This window comes from Eptatretus burgeri, chromosome 12, assembly GCF_056783735.1.
Source record: "Eptatretus burgeri isolate ZD-2024b chromosome 12, Ebu_testis_v1, whole genome shotgun sequence".
Classification (NCBI taxonomy): Eukaryota; Metazoa; Chordata; class Myxini; order Myxiniformes; family Myxinidae; genus Eptatretus; species Eptatretus burgeri.
The window spans coordinates 35,264,519-35,286,999 of NC_140972.1; the positions used below are offsets into that span (position 1 = coordinate 35,264,519).

General features: G+C 45.5%; 1 protein-coding gene across 3 annotated transcripts in view; it reads left to right on the plus strand.

Moving 5' to 3' along the window:
* The first annotated feature begins 1,048 nt into the window (after positions 1-1,048).
* The window catches only part of TRPM7 (transient receptor potential cation channel subfamily M member 7), a 224,113-nt gene continuing 202,680 nt past the window's right edge, over positions 1,049-22,481 (plus strand). For 2 of the 3 annotated variants that reach the window (XR_015050321.1, XM_085850122.1), the window contains exon 1: positions 1,461-1,651. Coding sequence is in view for 2 of the 3 variants with exons in the window: in XM_085850122.1 (XP_085706248.1) it covers positions 1,649-1,651 (3 nt within the window). In the remaining variant the exon portion in view is untranslated. Of the gene's footprint in view, positions 1,180-1,297; positions 1,414-1,460; positions 1,652-22,481 lie in introns of those variants that run through there. The other variant, XM_085850121.1, reaches the window with a different exon arrangement.

Here is a 22,481-nt window from a genome sequence, read left to right on the forward strand (position 1 = left end):
AAAGGGGGCAAAAAAAACAAAAAAGAAACAAGAAGCGAATACTTCGATATCGTGCGGCTGGGGGCAGTAAAAGGTTAAGGATGATGAAACAATTTTGCAGTTATAAAATTTAAATGTAGACACGGTGAATTAGCATGCATGATGGGAAGAGTTGTGACGTTGGACAAATTTCTCTTTATGGCCCTCAGATCAAAGGGACGTACGCGGCCATAAGCGTGACAGAAGACACAGGACAGAATAGCCAATTATATAACAGCGTGATGTCGCCGCACTATAAAACAAAACGTGCAAAAAAAAAAACAAAAAAAACAATGAAGAACGAGAGCTGCGCATCAACAACTAACGGAACAGGAAGATTTTATCACTTCCTGCTCAGAAAATCAACTTCCGGCGTCACACAGAAAACGATTCAGCACAAAAAACGTCGCTCTTCCGCATTAACCCCGCCCACAATCCACCTGGCAATCTCCGCCCACAATCCACCCAGCAATCTCCGCCCACAATCCACCCGGCAATCTCCGCCCACAATCCACCCGGAAATCTCCGCCCACAATGCACCCGGCAATCTCCGCCCACAATGCACCCGGCAATCTCCGCCCACAATCCACCCGGCAATCTCCGCCCACAATCCACCTGGCAATCTCCGCCCACAATCCACCCGGCAATCTCCGCCCACAATCCACCCGGCAATCTCCGCCCACAATGCACCCGGCAATCTCCGCCCACAATGCACCCGGCAATCTCCGCCCACAATGCACCCGGCAATCTCCGCCCACAATGCACCCGGCAATCTCCGCCCACAATGCACCCGGCAATCTCCGCCCACAATCCACCCGGCAATCTCCCCCACAATCCACCCGGCAATCTCCGCCCACAATCCACCCGGCAATCTCCGCCCACAATCCACCCGGCAATCTCCGCCCACATCACACCCAATAAGTGTGACAGAAGACACAGGACAAAATAGCCAATTATATAACAGCGCGACGTCGCCGCGCTGTAATAAGAGTTGATGTCTCGGTCTCCTCCTTATATGTGAGGAGACAAAAGTAAGCTCGCGACAACTGAGTGATTTAATGAGAAAATACCACTGAGTATGTTGAAATAGAAATGTCAAGAAAGGATGTGACTATCTTGAGGGGGTGGTGTTGAGAAAATTCAACTTGAGATGATAAGCAGGTGGTGAATAAACTCTTAATTTTTGGTTTTCAGTTTCAATGTCTTCTTTCACCTTTTTAACGCTCTCTCTCTCTTTTTCTTATTTTATTCCACCGCGTTTGTCGATGTCGTCACCCAGGACAGGAGGGTCATTATTAAAACAACAACAACGCCGACGAGGACTGCCCACGCTCCCCGATTCGTAACGCCTGTGGGAGTCTGCGTTCCCCAAGACGCCAGACACAACGCGCTGACGTAAGACGTACGATGCACGATCGACACGGTGACGTCAAGACGCGAGAGGCGTCCCGTGCTTACGGGCCGCGTGGCTGTAGCTGGCGGCGGTTTGAGAATGACAGAGCTATCGTCCGCTCTGGCGGTGATTGTTTTCTTCAGGAACAGAATTTTCTTTGGTTGGAAGCTGCGTCGGCTGCGTGTCGATGGCTGAGGTACAAGTGCGCACGCAGACTCGCCCGACACCCTGAGGAGGATGGTGAGTTGGACACCAGGACACGCTAGACGATGTGGAACCGCCGAGACAAGAATCCACGTGGGAATCAGGAACTCGGGAAGGTTTCATTGGCGGTGGTCGTGTAGCCCTACAGCTGCTGCTTTCTCGCGCTGCATTTGATGTCTGTCGAATCACCGATGGTTGGGTGTTTTTTGTACTCGTGAATGCCAATACCTTCCCGCCTCGTCTTTCCCAGTTAGTTAATTGGATACCTGCAGTGTAGATGGTGTGGGAGGTCCGGCTTGTCGATGGTAACGATAACCATACAGGTTGTGGTCAAGCGAGATCTCTCCCCCCCCCCACCACCACCACCACCACCACCCCACCCCCCATGCCCGTTCGCCCTACCCTTGTGGATTGCCATAATCATGTATCGTTTGAAAATGCAGTATTTGGATTGTGCCACAAGAGCACGATGCACCCTTCCGTTTCATTAATAAATAAAAAAAAAACTTTTTAAAATTACAACTTATTTTTCTCACCAAGTCATGAGAACGTCTTCTGTTCAAATAAGTTTGAAGTAATTTGCTTTACTTGTCAAAACAACCCAGGGTCAGGTGGTCACGACACGACGGGTATAGCTGTCAAGTTGTGCATGTCTATACAAATTTGGTTTTCTATCAACATAATGGATGTTTCATTTGTTTAAATGCACGTGTAACATCACAATAGTATATTGGTAAAGGCTCCATGGTTCACTGATCTGTTACTCCACCGAAGCCATCCGTGTACCTTGTGACCCCTTGCGTATTTTCCTCTTGTATTGCCCGACTTACCTTGTTTCTCCTGCCTTTCAATGAAAGTCAGAGCAAAAATTATCTAGTAATTACCCATCCGTGCAATGGAGGGCTACTTTGCACAAATGACAATTGCTCTACCTTGCTCCAAGGTGTCTTGAACATTAAAGAAAATGATTGTGAATAATTATGAAGATTGTGTCAGGCCTAAATATGCCTATTAGCTATAGTTGAACTTGCTTGATTGCTTGTTTAAAAAAAATAAAATAAAACCTTGGTGTGATCTAGTATGACTATTGCAACAGAGGAGCAGAGATGATTTGATGATTATTGTGACCGATGTGATGAAACCTGGGTCGACCATTTTTCATCATGTACCATGTACTCCACACGTGGCATCAGTTCTGCCGAAGCAGTTTCTTGGCTGGGGGTTTCGCTCCCAGAGTGATCGCCACCCCAACACAGGGAACTTTACTGATTGTACAGGGATTTGGAATTTGGCCAGGATGCCGGCGATAGCTCGTGTACTCTTCGCTAAAGACACAATGGGATCGTCATTGTCCACCAACTTATGATGGCCGATGGGGTGCCCAACCAATTTAACATCCCTTCGAGGGACGGCACACACATTGATGCATTGCCTTGCCTGGGAAACACTGGGGTGACAGTTTATAGCTGGGTCGGGATTCAAACCCAGGCTAGATTGCTTCGAGGCGAGTGTGTCTCCATCTTGGCCATCCTGCCAGCCCCATCATTTTTCACCAGCATGATGAAGTGGAGACATTCTGGTTTCCACCACCCCCACCACCAAAATAAATTCAAGGTCCATCAATTATCTGGAAGCTGATGGCAGTAATGTTTTTGAATCTAAATAGTTTAATTGTGTTAAAATTCCTTGAAAGTGGAAAAACCAGTAATATACAATGTTACAATCAGGTAAAAATCTCACCGGTACTTGCTTTTCAATGGCCATTGATACTCAAGTGCAAAGTCTGGAGCGGTCATGCTCGGTGAGCCAAGTTAGCGAAAGCACATGTTGAGCCTTTGCTAGTTATTGAGTTTTATGCAAATGAACTGTGCTAAGGGCTAATGATCATCTTCACTATGGCACCGTCTGTTCTCATTTCTATTTTCTCATAAAGTAGTGTGGACTTTAATGATCTTTAATTTGTCTTAATTCTTGTGGATGTTTGCTAGAAAATAGTATTACCTCCTCAACTGAAGGTAAACACAGGTATTGTTTGTCTCTGTCTGCAAGCAGGGTATCTCAAAATTTGTGGACGAGTTATGACAAAACTGGGTGGATGAGTTGGTTTGGTGACGAGAACAAGCCGATTTCGATTTTGGTTAAGGTCCGGATTCTGATCCGGCCCATCAGTGGGATACAAAACCTAAACTGTTCAACCTGGTGGAGGTGATGCGTCCTACCAAGTGCTGTTCTGATTGGTGAATACAGCAATCCTGTCATCCAAAGGTTGAAGCATGATTACAAACAAATAAACAGTAGTGCAGGACTGATTCAACCAAACATTGTTGCGTCACACATTACGGTCCACTTACCATGCGGTAGTCCCAATATCTCTCGGTCGTCCAAGTTCTCTCATATCATTGATAAATTATAATCGCTTGCTAATGTGATGCAGAATATGCAGGCAATGACAGTTTGGATGAAGGTGTAGCTTTGGTAATGTAAAAGATTATCCTCAAGGTTGGTACTGTGTTTACGCTTTGGTTGGCCTTGTTAGTACCAGAGTTGATGTTTCGACTTGAGTCGAGGTTAAGCGCTGGTCACATCTAGAACTAGAAGGGCACTCGATAGAGTGCATACCTCCCCCCAGATCCGGATACAGATCTTCACCAAAATCCAATCAATTCATCCTTGTCACACACCTTACCTGTCCACCAAGTTTCGTCTGAATCCGTCCATAACCTTTTGAAATATCATGCTATATATCGTTTTTACCAGGGGTTAAAACATAAACCTCCCTTCGTCTTCGCTGGGTGGAGGTAATGATAACAGTGAAAACTATAAGTGCTAAATCTTTTATTTTGGGAGGGAGAGGAGGAGAAGGAGGCAGGGGGTGGGGGGGGGGGCTGAGGGCTAACGGTCATACCTCAATGATAAAGGATTTCGATAAGTTGTCGATCAATACCCACTAGACTCTGTCGGTATTGGGGTTTTTTTCGATATCAATCTACCGGTATATATTGCTATTAAAAAGAATAATAATAATAATTTTTTTTTTTACAGTTTCCAAAACTACGCAATGGCCCGTAACGTATTAATATATGATGTACACATCATTGACACACGGTAATTTTTCAAAGTATTCCCACATGGGGATCCCCCCCCCGCCCCCCATGATGAGAACAGTTATTTTACTTACAACTTGAACTTGTATTAAAAATGATTTTGGTTTAAAGCGATATCAGTATTTGTAATCGGCATAGGTCAGGATCCATCACTATCATGGATCGCCCTACCAGTATCGCTTCATACCGGTCTCACGGATCGCCATGTCAGGATGACTACACCGGTATCACTTCATACCGGAATCACAAGACGATTGCTGATCACCATGACCGTATGACTATACCGGTATCACTTCATACCGGTCTCACGGATCACCATGTCCGTATGACTATACCGGTATCACTTCATACCGGTCTAACGGATCGCCATGTCAGTATGATTATACCGGTATTGCTTCATACCGGTCTCACGGATCGCCATGTCAGTATGACTACACCGGTATCACTTCATACCGGAATCACAAGACGATTGCTGATCACCATGACCGTATGACTATACCGGTATCACTTCATACCGGTCTCACGGATCACCATGACCGTATGACTATACCGGTATCACTTCATACCGGTCTCACGGATCACCATGTCCGTATGACTATACCGGTATCACTTCATACCGGTCTAATGGATCGCCATGTCCGTATGACTATACCGGTATCACTTCATACCGGTCTAACGGATCACCATGTCCGTATGACTATACCGGTATCACTTCATACCGGTCTAACGGATCGCCATGTCAGTATGATTATACCGGTATCGCTTCATACCGGTCTCACAGATCACCATTTCAGTATGACTATACCGGTTTCACAGATCGCCATTTAAGTATGACTATACCGGTATCGCTTCATACCGGTCTCACGGATCGCCATGTCCGTATGACTATACCGGTATCACTTCATACTGGAATCACAAGACGATTGCTGATCACCATGTCCGTATGACTATACCGGTATCACTTCATACCGGTCTAATGGATCGCCATGTCCGTATGACTATACCGGTATCACTTCATACCGGTCTAACGGATCACCATGTCCGTATGACTATACCGGTATTACTTCATACCGGTCTAACGGATCGCCATGTCAGTATGATTATACCGGTATCGCTTCATACCGGTCTCACAGATCACCATTTCAGTATGACTATACCGGTCTCACAGATCACCATTTCAGTATGACTATACCGGTTTCACAGATCGCCATTTCAGTATGACTATACCGGTATCGCTTCATACCGGTCTCACGGATCGCCATGTCCGTATGACTATACCGGTATCACTTCATACTGGAATCACAAGACGATTGCTGATCACCATGTCCGTATGACTATACCGGTATCACTTCATACTGGAATCACAAGACGATTGCTGATCACCATGTCCATATGACTATACCGGTGTCGCTTCATACCGGTCTCACCGATTGCCATGTCAGTATGATTATACCGGTATCGCTTCATACCGGTCTCCCAGATCACCATGTCCGTATGACTATACCGGTATCGCTTCATACCGGTCTCCCAGATCGCCATGTCAGTATGGCTATACCCGTATTGCTTCATACTGGAATCACAAGACGATTGCTGATCATCATGTCCGTATGACTATACCGGTATCACTTCATACCTGTCTCACGGATCACCATGTCCATATGACTATACCGGTGTCGCTTCATACCGGTCTCACCGATCGCCATGTCCGTATGACTATACCGGTATCACTTCATACTGGAATCACAAGACGATTGCTGATCACCATGTCCGTATGACTATACCGGTGTCGCTTCATACCGGTCTCACCGATCGCCATGTCCGTATGACTATACCGGTATCACTTCATACTGGAATCACAAGACGATTGCTGATCACCATGTCCATATGACTATACCGGTGTCGCTTCATACCGGTCTCACCGATTGCCATGTCAGTATGATTATACCGGTATCGCTTCATACCGGTCTCCCAGATCACCATGTCCGTATGACTATACCGGTATCGCTTCATACCGGTCTCCCAGATCGCCATGTCAGTATGGCTATACCCGTATTGCTTCATACTGGAATCACAAGACGATTGCTGATCATCATGTCCGTATGACTATACCGGTATCACTTCATACCTGTCTCACGGATCACCATGTCCATATGACTATACCGGTATCACTTCATACCGGTCTCACGGATCACCATGTCCGTATGACTATACCGGTATCGCTTCAGACCGGTTTCACGGATCGCCATTTCAGTATGGCTATACCGGTATCGCTTCATACCGGTCTCACCGATCGCCATGTCAGTATGATTATACCGGTATCGCTTCATACCGGTCTCACCGATCGCCATGTCCGTATGACGATACCGGTCTCACAGATCGCCATGTCAGTATGGCTATACCGGTATTGCTTCATACTGGAATCACAAGACGATTGCTGATCATCATGTCCGTATGACTATACCGGTCTCACGGATCACCATGTCCGTATGACTATACCGGTATCACTTCATACCGGTCTCACGGATCACCATGTCCGTATGACTAGACCGGTATCGCTTCACACCGGTTTCACAGATCGCCATTTGAGTATGACTATACCGGTATCGCTTCATACCGGTCTGACGGATCGCCATGTCCGTATGACGATACCGGTCTCACAGATCGCCATGTCAGTATGACTATACCGGTATCACTTCATACCGGTCTCACGGATCACCATGTCCGTATGACTATACCGGTATCGCTTCACACCGGTTTCACAGATCGCCATTTGAGTATGACTATACCGGTATCGCTTCATACCGGTCTGACGGATCGCCATGTCCGTATGACGATACCGGTCTCACAGATCGCCATTTCAGTATGACTATACCGGTATCGCTTCATTCCGGTCTCACAGATCACCATGTCAGTATGACTATACCGGTATCGCTTCATACCGGTACGACTGTTGCGGATCGCCATTTTGGTAATTAGCACAGGCTTTCTAAAGCACACCCGATTCATATGAATACCCAATTGGCAATTGCTTTAAAACAGCTACTCAGGCAAACAAAAATGCTCGGGTGTTGATGGGTAAAAGTTGAAACCTACTGTACTTACTTCCTATTACATCTTGACGTCATATGTTCCACTGTGGTTCCGGTGTAGCTGAGATGCCGAATGCATCAAATCTTTTAAAATCATGTACAGTATTTAAGGATTTGACAAATCTTTCTTGGATTTGTTCATGATATGCCCGTTTTTTTTTCTTTTCTTTTTTTTTCTTTCTTTTTTTCGGTGTACTCGTATGTTCAGAATTCCATTACCGGTATATCAATATGAAGAATTAAACCAGTATAATCGATATATATTGCCGGACCCTAGTACCCATCTCATTTTCATGCCAAGATGGCTGACAGTTCTCGGTTGTGTAACCTGTTGCTTTTGTTGTGCAGAAGATGTAGAAGGCAGAGGATGGGAACACTCACTCAGCCCTCCGACTCTCTCGGCCTCTGTCTGATCGGCCAAACGGGAAACGCTTCCAGCCTCCGTCTGATCATCCGAAGACTCTCAGGCAGAGGCCGAGTAGATCGTGGGTGCATGAACCTTTGCAATGCATAGATCATTTGGGTGTAAAGATCAGTTGCTCCTGCTCATCCTTTTTCATCTCAGTGCCAAAATACTTGTGGAGCTGAAGTTGCATGTAAATGCACTCATCAATTGGCCAGGAGCTTTTCTCACTTTCATTCTTGCAGGGCAATATCGCTCTGGGAGTGCTTACAATGTTGGCTATAATTATTATCATTCCAGAGTATCATTGTAGTTTTCGTTCCAGTGGGACCACTTTTGGAAATGTGACGCACAAGAATAATTTAGTTTATCGTCTCTGTGCTCGGTGTGATTGTGGTTTCACCTTTGGGACGATTTAAGGGGTTAACCTTGTGGTTAGTGCTGTATTTATGAAGAGGTTCGTCTTGCTTGTTGATGCTGCAAAGTTTCCTATTCGTTAACCAGTTCAGTTTGTAATCTTGCTTTCATTTCTTTATTCCACTCTGGAGCATTAGCTGGATTACGTTATGCACATTTGCCTCCCTAAATTGGTGGCCTTTTTGATTACCAGCTTCCTGTTCCACCCATCCACTCCCCCCATCTCTCACCCACCACTTTGCTTCTTACTCCTTTCCCTTCTGCTCTCCATTCCTAAAATCACTTACTCTCTTTTCTCTTTCCAATTATATTTGCTATATATCATGTCTGATGTGTAATTATGTTCTTAAACTGCTTTGAAAAGGTTATTTTATGCTGAGCTATGTCTGTCGAGCCAGGCAAAATAAAATAAATTCGCACCAATTCTAATTTTTGACATTTTAAAATATGATCTCTGAAACTAATCTCTTCAACTTGGTGAGGATTGAATGCATATTAGCATTATCTATCTATAATTCCAGCAATGTCTGTCTGTCTGTCTGTCTGTTTGTCTGCGACCGCCGTTTCTCGACGACCGCCGGTCCGATCTGATTGAAACTTGCCAGGAATATTGCCGGGGCCCCGCAGATGTGCCTTTTTGAGGTTTGATGTCAATCGGACGAGCGGTTCCCAAGTTACGGCCATTTATCTGTTGACCAATGACAAGACACGGTGCTATGACGTCACGAATGACGTCACAATTAATGTTTATTTATTTATTTATTATTTTGATTTTTTTTTTTTTTGCACGATTGACGGCCCGATCTGATCGAAACTTGCCAGGAATATTGCTGGGGACCCGCAGATGTGCCTTTTCTAGGTTTCATATTAATCGGACAAGCGGTTCCCAAGTTACGGCCATTTATCTGTCGACCAATATCTGCGAGAGAGGGGGGGATGAGAGAGGAGGGCGAGACTAGGGGGCGAGAGAGAGGGGCGAGAGAGGGCTGCACCTACGGGCCCGCCCCTACGGGTCCGTACTAGTATATATAATGTAAGAAAATAAAACTTATTTTGCTCTACAGTACATGAACAGTGGAGCTCGTGGTTTTCTTTTTCAAAAAAAGTACCTTTTCCATTGCCAACAAGCTTGGATTCCATTTCGGTGTTACCAGTGGAAAAAGGAAGCATTTATTTGTGCACTTGCATTGGGGAAAATACAATTTTTATGTGTGCAGTTCTCCATGGATTTGATTCCCATAGGGAATTATGAAAAGTAGTAAAAATAAAGCTCTGTACACCACAATTCCATGCACAAGGAATACCATCGAAACCCAGAGCGCAAGCTCGGTCAATGCTCCGCTCATGTTCAATCACAGCTGTTTCAGAGGAGCGTCGCTGTCGATCTCGATCTTGATGTTTAAGTCTGTGGAGAATCGTGCACACCTGGAGCACTCACAACCAACCATGCCGATGTTATAAGCCTCGCAGGCCTTCCTAGCCTAATGGAGGCTTTTATTTCGGTTCAGCACTGGATGTGGAGTTCCAGCCGACCACGCTGACAACTCAGGCGGCTTGCAACGTTTTTTTTTTTTCTTCTTCCAAAAAGTGCATGAAATCTATTTTAAATGGAGATTTTTACAACACGTCGTTTTCCGTCAACCTGTGCAGTGATTGTGCTGTATTGTCAAAACCTTTACAAAACTGTCGATAGTTCGCGTACAGTCCAGAAACGCCTTCACCTGCCGCACATTTGTTGGAGTAGGCCAATCTTGCACTGCAGAGATTTTGTCTGGGTCCATGGACGCATCTTCCCGTCATATAATGTGCCCGAGATGGGAGTCTCTTGTTGGAAAGAGCTATAACTTCTCAGGGTTCGATGTAAACCGCACCTCTCAGAAGGGTGATAACACTTGCTGCAGTTGGGAAATGGCCAAGTCGAATGTCGGTGAATGAATTAGAATGTTGTCCAGATAGACGAGACAGAATTGCCATTGTCAACCAACCAGCACCCTGTCCACAAGCCTTTCTAACGTGGCGGGCATGTTGCACATCCTTAATGGTATTGCCTTGAATTGCCAGAGACCTGTTCCTTCTGAAAATGTAGTCTTCTCACAACTGGTTGGGTCTACTTTGGCCTGCCAATAGCCGCTATTTAGGTCCAGCGTCCTATACCACTTCAATGCAGCTATTGCATCGAACATCTTGGGGAAGAGGGTCGAGTCCTTTCTAGTTACATGACTGCATTCAATTAGTTGGTGTCCACACAAAATAATACTGTCCCATACGTCTTCCAGACTATGACCACTGGAGATGTTCAGAGTGTTAAATTTATATCCTTGGCTTTTTTTCTTTCTTTCCAAACTAGCTGTCTTTGTGGTTGCTTCACTGGTCTTGCCGACCCTGTCTCAATCCAATGGTTTACCATTTTCGTCCAACCGAGTTTGTTGTCACCTCTCTCTTCCCCCAACATCCCTATTCCCAGCATGAACGCTCTGATTGTAAACCCCACTGCATACTCGTTGCAGACGGTCTTGTTTTGTTGGGTCAGCATGTCTCTGATAATTAATCGTTTTAATGTGATAATCGTCAACATTGTTTTCAACGATCGTCGTAAAAATTGAACATCTTCGACTTTTCCCATGAGTTGTTGACAACAGCCATGCATCATTGGGTCGTGTGCGGCGGTCTACGACCACTAGCGACATGGTGCAATGAACTGACGAATGAAACTTCAACTTTCAGTGACTTCCTGCCGTAGCATCAATATGGCAGACTTTTGGTCAGAAGAGAAAAGTTCCAGCTCATAGATTTCTGGCGGGATCACGCCTCCCTTTCTGACTATAGCAGTAAAACATATTCAAAGAGGAATGCGCATTTGGGAAAATAAAATTGCTGCTATGTGCGTGTGTGTGCGTTTTTCAATGCATGTTTAAATTGCAGTAATGCAGTACTTTGTGGCCAAAAAAAACAAAACAAATCACTCTGCAGCTAACATTATGCCTCTGATTGTTGTGTTTCTCCTCACTATCCACCGACTGACCCACTCCTCTAGCTCATTAAATGTCAGATGCATCCTCTGGAAGTTTGCATAAGAGCACTCATCTTCTGCAGCAAGTTCCACTGTCAAATTGTTGAATGCCCCTGGAACCAGCCTTCTCTCCACCCAGGGCTTTACCCGCAGCTTTTCTTTCTCCTGTCACACTGTCGGCGCCAAACTAGTACTCGTGCCAAAGCATCAGTGCTCAGAGTTTTCACCCTTCTCATTCTCTCCCTGCTCTTCTTCTTTGCCATTTTGTTTTCCAACAATAATGTCATCAACAGTCACGTCGTGTATGGCAGTCTACGACAAAACAAAATTGTACAAGACTCATCGCCGACGGTATTATTGCATCGGCTCATGTGCGGCGGGCTTAAGTGGCCCTGTTTCCGACATTCCCAGCATGTGGGTCCCAGCATTCTCCGGAGATTAGATGTCCTCTCTTCCTGTGGTCGCCACCTTAGTTGCCTCTGAAAGGCCTTAAAACCTGGCTGCATCACTTTTACAGAGTCTCTATATCTTGCTTTATGGTGTTTCTTTTGCCATTCTCGATACCATAAGCGGGGTCCTTCGTTTGGCACTGCCCCTATTACCAGTAAGCTGGTACTCCTTTTGCCGATCTCGGCAGGATGACGGGCTGAGTCACCCACCTGGTGTTATTTAAGGGAACGACAGGAGCTCAGACGAAAGACCCTAAGATCTTGAGCCAGCCATCTTAACTGTGAAGCCAACACCAGGCTTCACATCCAGGTAAACAAGCTTCACGAAACATCCGTTCTCTTCAGCCAGATTCTGGAATGTCTATGGGCATCACCACTTCCGCTACGTGAGCTGCAGCCATGCCACCTCGGCCTTTTGTGTTGTCCTGAAACATCTCGTGTGGCATCATCTTACTTCCTCATAAATCATTGGGTTTTGTGGCCAGGCATTCAGTATCCCCAACACCTTTCCTCAATAATGCGACCAACACGGATGCTTTTTCACTTGCTGTCCATCTGTTTAATCTGCATACCATGGTAAAATTGTGCTAAATATGCCTCTAACTTTTCTTCCCCACTATAAGTGCCATATGTTATATCTCGTCAGCTTGCAACACCCCTCAGTCCCCATGGTATGCAGATGGATACGTCACCTCCCTCCACCCCTCTTGGCCCTGCACCCAATTTAGAGGAAGTCCCATGCTGCGGTACGTCTCCCATACATGACACATTCTGTTTTTTGGTTTTCTCTGTCTCGATCTCTTTCAGCTGCTCCATCACTTGAAGTCGAGTTCCGATTCCCTCCTTAATCTCCTTAATCTCTCCTTTCATGTCACCTCCCCTTTTCTCTGCCATTTTTTTTTAACACACTGTCGAGGCTCGTTTGAGTAACACACAGAACATACCACAAGGGTGGCAGGGGACAAGAGGGGTGGGAGAGGTAAGGAAAAAACAGTGTGGAACAGAGACATGACATCTGTGGAAGGGAGAGGGATGGGGTGGGGTACATAGGGTGAGAGCAGGGAATTTGACGGAGGTGGGTTTGGGTTGGATTAGCTGGGGTAGAAAAGATCATGGTTTTGGATGGGGGAAGATAAGCGATGGTCATGAAGAGCTGTTTTGAAGACCTGGAGGGAAGAGTGGGATTGAAGAGAGTGTGGGAGTATGTTACAAAGGTGGGGAAAAAGAGTAATGAAAGAGTGACGGTGAGCAGTGATTCTTGATTTTAAGAGTTTCACCAGAAGGGGGTTGCTGGAAACTTTTTCACATTTTCAGGTGCAAAAGACAGAATGCAGGAGCTGTTGAGAATGGTTAGGGGCGTAAGATTTGGAAGCAAACACAGAATTGAGGCATTCGGCCTTCTCACGAGAGGAGTCGGCTGTGGTGCCATTTGAAGTGAAGGAAGGGATGGAAGGGGAGCATTCACCAGAGACAGACTTGACAAGACCACCAGGTTTTAGAGGTGGGAGATAAGTTTGAAAGTTCATTCTTGAGGTTGGAGAGATGATGCTTTCTGGCTCGCCTGAGAGTGGACACACACTTGTTAAGGGCTTTGTGGAACGATTGATAACAAAATTAACCCCATTGTCCACGAAGTAATGTTTTATGGAAAAAAATGTTGTTATTGTATACTCTGTGCATCTTCCAAATTCTTAACATGCAAAGGAAAGAGCCATCTTAATCATTGACATCCCCATGTCAAAATAATGCATCCAATTATTATTATTTTTTAATGCACCTCACATTTTCCTGTCACCACCTTTTACAGACTCGTACATCATGGAGAACCCTTTGACGAATGATGGAGGTTGTACACATAGAAGGGTACAAAAGTCTGAGCCCAGTAACAAATTTATTAAATTGGATGTGATGAAATGAATCATCATAATATGAAACCAAAAGCACTTTCAAGGGATTTCCATAACACAGTTAGCTGGATATAGTAACACTTATAATGCCTGATTTTGATGTGCCATACTCGGTTGCAGAGCATTGGAGCTGCCGAAGCAATTTCTTGGCAAGTGTTATTGGGTGCTTTGCCATTGCCTTCCCATCAGTAATTGGAGCAGGAAATTGTAATTAACCTCCGCCATCGAAGATCGGAGGTTACTGTTTTCACCCCTTTCTGTTTGTTTGTTTGTTTGTGAACAGTATTACGGAAAAACTCCTCGACGGATTTCGACGAAACTTGGTGGGGGGATTTGGTATGGTCCAAGGATCATGCCATAAGATTTTGGACTTGGTCCAAAATCCAATATGGCCGCTATGGCGGCCATTTTGGAAAAAAATTTGAATTTTTTTTTTTGCATTTCTCCATGTTTTAAGTGATTTCCAACCCCCCCCCCCCAAAAAAAAAAATTGTTAGAGAAAAAAGAAATTTTGCAACTTTTTTTTCAACAAAATTTCGATTTTTTTTTTTTTTTTTATTTTTTTTTGCATTTCTACATGTTATAAGTGATTTCCAACAAAAAAACATGCCAAAATTATAATTGCGGCTGATTTTGGAATTTCAGGTGGATATACCCACGTAAAATCAATTTCTGTCTCAAGGAATCTAGTTATGACGAATGAATTGAGTATGTAAAAGGGAAAGTTGCAAACTATAACTCTGTGAGCACTGTTGACGTCAAATTGAATGAATAGGATATCGGGTTCACTTGAGTGACCTAGCAGTATTGGCGGCGGAGGTTTTGCACTCTACCGAGTGCTCCCCCTCTAGTTTATTTTGTTGTGCCAATGATAGCTTGCCTACTCTTCACAAAGGACACCATGGGATCTTTAACATCCACCAACTAATGCCGACAGACAACTAACGCCCAGTTTAACGTCCATCCGAAGGACGGCACACACATTGATGAAACACCGGGATGATGGTTTATAGATGAGTTGGGATTCGAACCCAGGCTAGACAGCTGAGAGGCAAATGTGCGTACCTCTCGGCCATCCTGACAGCCCACTTATTATAATTGGAAATATATCTGTGATCCCATTCAATAATATATAATCAGTGTAACCCCATTTTGCCTTTAGAACTCCCTCAACTCTATTTGGCATTGATTTGATTAGTTTATGGATTATGTTTGAGCCCATTTTTTCCCCCAACAGTTATATTGTTGGCGAGCACAACCGCGAGAGGGAGCAATAGAGTCGGCTCCACCGAACACACCGGAATTGAGGTCGTGCCTTTTGGATAAGTCCGAAAGGCACGGGTCCCTGACTGGACCATGAATCACCAATAATTTGACCGCATGGGGTAGAGTCAATTGCCAAACTTCAATATACCTAATTACTCACGTGGACAAAGCTACCGGGGAATTCACACCCTCGACGGACCTCGAGCGGAACGAGCCGTTACCGAGCCCCAACCGTGTGTAACCCAAGCGGAGATTACCAAGGCCTGTCGGACCAAATGAACAATTTACCCTCACTATCTCTCAATACACACCATGCCAAGCCAATGAAAGAAACACAGAAATGAGCTGGAACATTTAACAAAAGGGATATTTATTTATAATGGGGCAGGGGAGCATGCAAGAAGGCAGAGTTAACCGAATACTGAAGGAATAGCAATTTATGTACAAGCACTTATGCAGCTTTACTTAATAGACTGGCACCACAAGCACACACACACACACACATACAACCAAAAAGAAACTGACCCGTCAGGTCTTTATTGGAGGCCTCCAGCTCGAGAAAGGCGAGCTGGAGGTCAGAGCCTATTCTCGGACCTCTCCGCCTCGTGCGGTCTTCGATTATCTGGTGTGGCAGGACTCAAACCTGTTGCACAATGCCGCTCCAAGCCCAGGCAGGCGATCCTCACGGGACAGGCTCGCAGGCACTCAGGCCACAAGAGAAGACGCTCTGTTGGTGGGACCCCAGGAAGGCGACGACTGGCTTCAGGAGACCACCAGACTTCCGAAGACTGAACACCAGCAGACAATTCTCAACTCTCTCAAGACCAGAAGACAACTCTCAACAACAACTCTCGTTTGGCCCACGCGCGCTTCTCTTATCCCCTGCTCGCACTCCCTCATTGGGCAGAGAGAACACTCTATGCCCCTATTTGGAGCCAAGCCAGAACAAAAACGCTTGTGCCCATATTTTGGGCGAAACCAGAGCGCAACGCTTGTGTCCATATTTGGGGTGAAGCCAGCACACCACCGTCCAGAGAAGCCCCACCTAGCACACTGGACTCCGCCCACGTACGTGCTGACACGCACGCGTGCAATGGTGCTGGTGGATGATGGTGGAAGGAAGCGAGGGCAGGTATCGTTGTTGTTGGTAATTTAAGTCCTAACTATCAAAATAACTCTGCGCACTTACAATTAATCACCCATTAAACATAGGACGAGACCCTAACGAGAAACGCATACTAACCGATATCGCTGATCTTTCGGACCTGGCTGTTGTGTGCAGTAAGCTTCCAAATTCGCAACAATATAATACACTCCAGAGCATAATCTGACTGCTCACTTAATTTTTATCTCTCTCAAATGTATTAACCTTTCATTACCTCCACCACCGAAATTGGACAGGGGTTATGTATCCACTCCTGTATGTTTGTATGCCTGTGAGCAGGATATATCAAAAGGTTGTGGACTGATTCAGACAAAACTTGGTGGACAGTATGGATGTGTGACAAGTCTTGATTCGATTTTGGTGAAGATCTGAATCTGTCTCTGGATACAAGCACTTCTTAAGTGATTCTTCACCATTGAGAGAAAGGGCCAAAAACGATATACGAGGTCCGTCTAAAAAGGAACGGGACTGAGCCTGCTCTGTGCTCCACTGACACAACTTGAATGAACGGGTTGCATCACAGTCTTTCGCAACATTCCAGCAACATATATGATTGGGGATGGTTGACCGCTCATTGTGTGATTTTTTTTTTTTTTTTTACAGGTCGTGCTTTACTCGTCTAGTCCGAGTCGTCGCGCTATGAGTCGTGGGCAGAGAGCCAATCTGAAGTTTCTTGCCAAGCTTGGTAAAACACCTTCCGAATCCTTCGCAATGCTGCAGCAAATCTACGGGGAAGAAACGATGTCACGTACACGTGCAATTGAATGACACAAGAGGTCAAAGAGGGACGGGAGGAGGTTGAAGACTATCTACGGTCTGGAAGACCTTCAACAAGCAGAACGGCGGACAACATCGAGCGTGTGAAGCAGATGGTGCGTACAGATCATCGACTCACGGTGCGGATGATTGCTGAGGAACTTTCCATCAACAAGGACACTCTGGAGCATCATCACTGAAAATCTCGAAATGCGTAAGGTGTGCGCAAAGATGGTCCCCAAGCTGTTGTCCGAGGACTAGAAACAGCAAAGAGTCACTGTCTGTCAAGACATTATCAAGCGCCTCGAGGACGATCCAGACCTGCTCGGGTAGTCATTACTGACAATGAATCGTGGATATTCGAATACGATCCTGAGACCAAACGGCAGAGTCGTCAGTGGAAAAGTCCAGCATCACCAAGACCAAAAAAAGGATTTCAGGCATTATTTTGTTTCCATCTTCACTCTTATTCTATGCAGAATCATTTTGATGAAACGGAATGAATCGTAATTCATGCTCCACCGCAAGTCTATCTTCCCTTCCTCTCACCTCATACTGCCCTTCCTCGCTCCCCTCCCCCTCCTCGCTGCCCTCCCTCTTCTTTCCCCTCCACCTCTTCACTCTCCCCGCTCTCTCTCCCCCACCCCTCTCTCCCTCTTCTCCTCACTTTTTCTCCCTCCCTCTTTAGTATCTCATCAGTGAAGTTACGGGTGGTATTTGGTTGTAACTATAATAAAGAAAAGAATATTAATGAACATCTTTATTGTCATGAAATGTTTCTGTTTGAAATCGTTGTGTGAGAAAGCTCGCCATTGATTTGAATGGACGCATACTTTTTACTTTTGTACCCGACTGTGCATCACGAACCTTCAAAATGACGTTTGAGTACATTAGTAAAGCAATGTAGACATCAACCTGAGATCACAGCGTCGTATGAGCCATGTGTGTGGATGGAATGTAAAACAGGGCAACCCAGAGCCGTGCAAGACTATGTCATTTTGAACTGTGGACCCATGCCATCGTTTCATGATATGCCAATGTACTTACTGCTCATCTCAAGCCGACATTAATGTGTCATCAGAAAAACACATGCACAAACCATTGTGATAGCACTGTCCATGTATATTCCCTTCGCATGTGTTCTGCTGGTGTGATATGTACTAGCTCCTCCATTTTCTATGGAGACAAAAAAAGGCAGCTGTTAATGTTTGTCAGTTTTTAAACCGTTAATGACCTTCACGTTAATGTTCACACGGTAAAACATTGCCACGGCACCCCATCCGTACTGTGAAGCCAAAAATTTGAAACGAAAATTTGCAAAACTTGTTTGAATGACAAGTCACGTCCTTGCTGCTGCTAAAGCTGCCAATGACACAAGTTGTGAATGAGTTTGAGTTGCTGACTTCAGATTGAGTCATATATTTGAAGGGCTTCCTTTGACTAGTTTATTTTATTTTTAAACCTCACTTGTGAGGTGGGTACTCTCTTTTTCAGTGACCTCTTGAAATATTTCAAAACGTGCAAGGAATTAAGGAAAATTCAATGCTGTCAACCTTCCGAGGGTTACATTACAGTGTGCCGTGCTCCTGATAGTACGAATATGTCACGTTTCCAATGATATCAACAAGTCTGTAAGAGGTGCTTGAGAATTGGTTGGCGATGATAATATCGAGAGATTTTGCTTTCATTGTTTTGTTCCAAATCCTTTTTGATGAGAAAAAAATTCCTTTTTCTTGGTGAAGCACTCATTAAGAGGTGTTATTGAGAGCTGCTTACTCGTTCTGCGTGTCGTAGAGCCTTTTGCGGAGTTTGAAGGACAGTTGGGTGGTAGTGGAAAGTGGATGTTGTGCTCTGCCTTCATCGGTTTGAGTTGATAAACTGTAAATAATGTGCTGGTGAGGCCTCATGTGGCCCTTCCATTTAACAGATTGATACTTGTGTGAGAGATTGACATGGGTCTGAACTTGAACTCTCCACTTTTGGGTTTGATATGTTGACCCAATGATGTGTAAGCAAAGGTGCATTGTGGTTTCCTTAATTTTGAGGCATTATTGTTTTGGACAATAGGCCCCAAGTAGTTGGTCAGAGCTGCATTGCAGGAAGGAAATTACAAGATTTTGCTTTGTGCAAAATGTCAGCTCAATAAGTTCATTAACTTTTGTGGGAGTATTTTAAGCATAAACATTTGTCTGTTCCTAAAATATTGTGCAGAAAATGTCTGGTTTCTCTTCATTAAAAATGGCTGAATAACCCACTTGATAGCATTCCCCTCTAGCCCTCCATCACTCCTCATAGCATTTTTATTTATTTGTTTGTTTGTATATTTATTGATTGTATCGTATTGTGTTCAAAATGAATGCTAGAACATATAACTGATCAATGGGGATAGAAAGGATCATGGTTTTGGATCAGGGATGATGTGAGGAAAAACAAAAAAACAAATCTGAGATGAAGGTGAACAGCTGTCTTGAAGGCCTGGAGGGAAGAATGGGATTGAAGAGAATGTGGAAGTAAGTTCCATCGAAGGGAAAAAGCAGGAACGAATGAGTGGAGGTGAACAGTGATTCTGGATTTTAGGAGTTTCCCCAGAAGGTGGTTGCTGGTGGACCATGTGCACCCTGCAGAAACTTGGGAGGGAGGATCAGGTCAGGTATGGGAGCATGCGCCGGAGCAGCTCGTCGCTGCGTCCACTTTCCGCCGGTACTCCTGGGACCTCCGTCTGGCCACCCCCCAGGCAGATGCCTGGCCCATCCCCATCTTGAGATGCCTATCAACCTGCAGAAACCACGACGCACGTGGTCGGCTTGTTGGCCTCCTTCACTCACGAGGCTTCCTTGCTGAGAGAATCTGGTGAGCAGGATCGGCATCAGGAAAATGAGCCACAAGTCCACACTGCCACAGGTGATGCTCACGGACTATACAGGTAACAGATCTAAGACAAGTCTCTCTCAGAAACCACTCGTTGGACACACAGCCTGCCCAGTGATAGCCAAGGATTCTCCAAAGAAAGTTGGTACCAAAGGAATTAAGTCTCTATCACAGATCCTTGGTCAGAGTCCAAGTCTCACATCCGTCGAGCAAGACTGGAAGGACCAAGGACTTGGACTTTCATCCTCCTGCATTGGTCCTGACAGCATCACACCCCATGATCCAGTCAATCCATGACTCCCCAGGCCCAACGCAGACGTCTGTTGACCTCTGGCTCACAGCTAACAGACATGAATATCACTGTCAAGGTAAGTGAATCTCTCTGTGACCTCAACATCCTTACCACAAACAGGTGCAGACAAGATAGAAGCATCCAAGATGTCATGGAAAGCCTGTATCTTAGTTTTGACCCATGAAACCCGTAATCCTAGCGGCTCAAACTCCTCATTGAGCACCTTGAGGGCCCCTTTAAGATTATCGAGTGTCTCTCCCAAACAATGCACCACAGCTTGATGTCTCCGACATCCTTTCCTGAAAAAAGTCCATACAAGTGCTGAAAAGTGTGGGAGCCAGAAAGCACCTCTGACAAACTCCAGTAACAACTGGAAATAAGTTGGAGATGGAATCACCACACCTCACAGCACTTTCAGCACCAGTGTATAGTTCAGAAATCAGATTGCTCAGTTTTGGTGGCACCCTACGAAGACTGAAAATCCTCCAGAGAGCATTCCAATTCACCGAATCGAATGTTTGTTGGAGATAAACGTAGATTGTGAGCAGCCCATGCCAAAACTCTCGTCTGTGTTCATTGAGGACCCAAAGAGCAAGGAAATGGTCAATCATTGACCTTTCTGGTATAAAGCCCGACTGCTCTGGGTGCTGGTGCTCAAGCACATAGTGGCGAACCCTCTCAAGAATTATCCAAGCAAAGACCTTGCCTGGCACTAAGAGCAGTATAACCCCTCGGTTGCTGTTGCAGTCCCAGCGATCACCCTTCCCTTTCCAGGGAGGGACAACAAGGCCCCTCTTCCAGTCATTTGGGATGATGCTTGTGCTCCAAACATAGCACAGACGTTCATGCAATGACACAGGTACAGCATTTCCACCAGCTATGAGAAGTTCAGCATGGATGCCGTGGATCCCAGGAGCTTTACCCCCTTTCAACTGGTTCACCGCATCCTGTGTTTCCACAAACGAAGGTGGTTCACAGTTGAATCAAGGGTCAGCAATGGGGTTAGTTACACCCCTGACGTCCCACTCAACAGCTGGTGGGTCAGCCTGGTATAGCCACTCAAAGTAACTGGCTCAGCGGGCCTTCACTTCAGACTCCTCTGTCAAGAGCCCACCACCCTCCGCTGTAACTGCAGTACACCGAGGGATGGGCTAGGAGGAACGCAATGCACAAATTCCTCTGAAAGCAGGATGAGTAATTGAGTATCACTTAACCACATGTGATTGCTCTACGACTTCACAGATTCCTCGCACATTGGCCTTGTCCACCCTCAGTGCATGTACAGTTTTATGCCTCAATTCCCTGAACAGCTCAGCTCTGCCATTAAGCCTGACCCTGTGACTGGTCAATGGTATTCGGTGACCTTCGGAGACAAAGTTCTTCACCTGATGGTGTCTTCCAAGACAACCACCGGTAACATCAAGGATGGTGGTCTTGAAGGCTTCCACAACTCTTCAGGATTCCCCAAAGCACCCAGACCACCCAAATCTCCACTCACCCTCTCATCCTTGAACTTGCCAACATCCAACCTAGGCTGGGATGGTACCATTCTCCTGCACTTAAGCTGCAAATTCAGAGTTGCTAGAACAAGAATGTGGTCGGTATTGAAGAACTGAGCATTCGGTTGACCCTGCAGATCTGAATCATCCTCCAGTGCTCATCGAGCACATGGTCAGTCTCCTTTGCCACACCACCAGTATTGGAATACCAAGTCCAGCAATGAGCCTTTGGGTGCTGAAGCCATGAACCAGCCACTCTAAATCCACAGTTTCTTGCAAAGTCAAGGGATTAGTGCTGTTCTGGTTCACAGTTCCAGACCTATGGGGACCGACATGTTTCATAACCATCCCTGTCATGCCAGTCAATGCATTGAAATTCCCCAAGACTAGAAGAGTATCTCATCTGGGGAACTGATCCACCACAGACTCGAGCATTGCATAGAATGCGTCCTTCACGGTGAGATCACTCGTCTCAGTAATAACATGTACAGAGACTAGGGAAACGACACCCAATGAGTGACGAATCCTCAGTCTCATATGCTCCTTGACCGGTGTTACCTCAATTATCATGGGAGTCAGCTTATTAGACACACCTACAGCAACTCTTTGGGCATGGTAACCATCAGAGTGACCAGACCAGT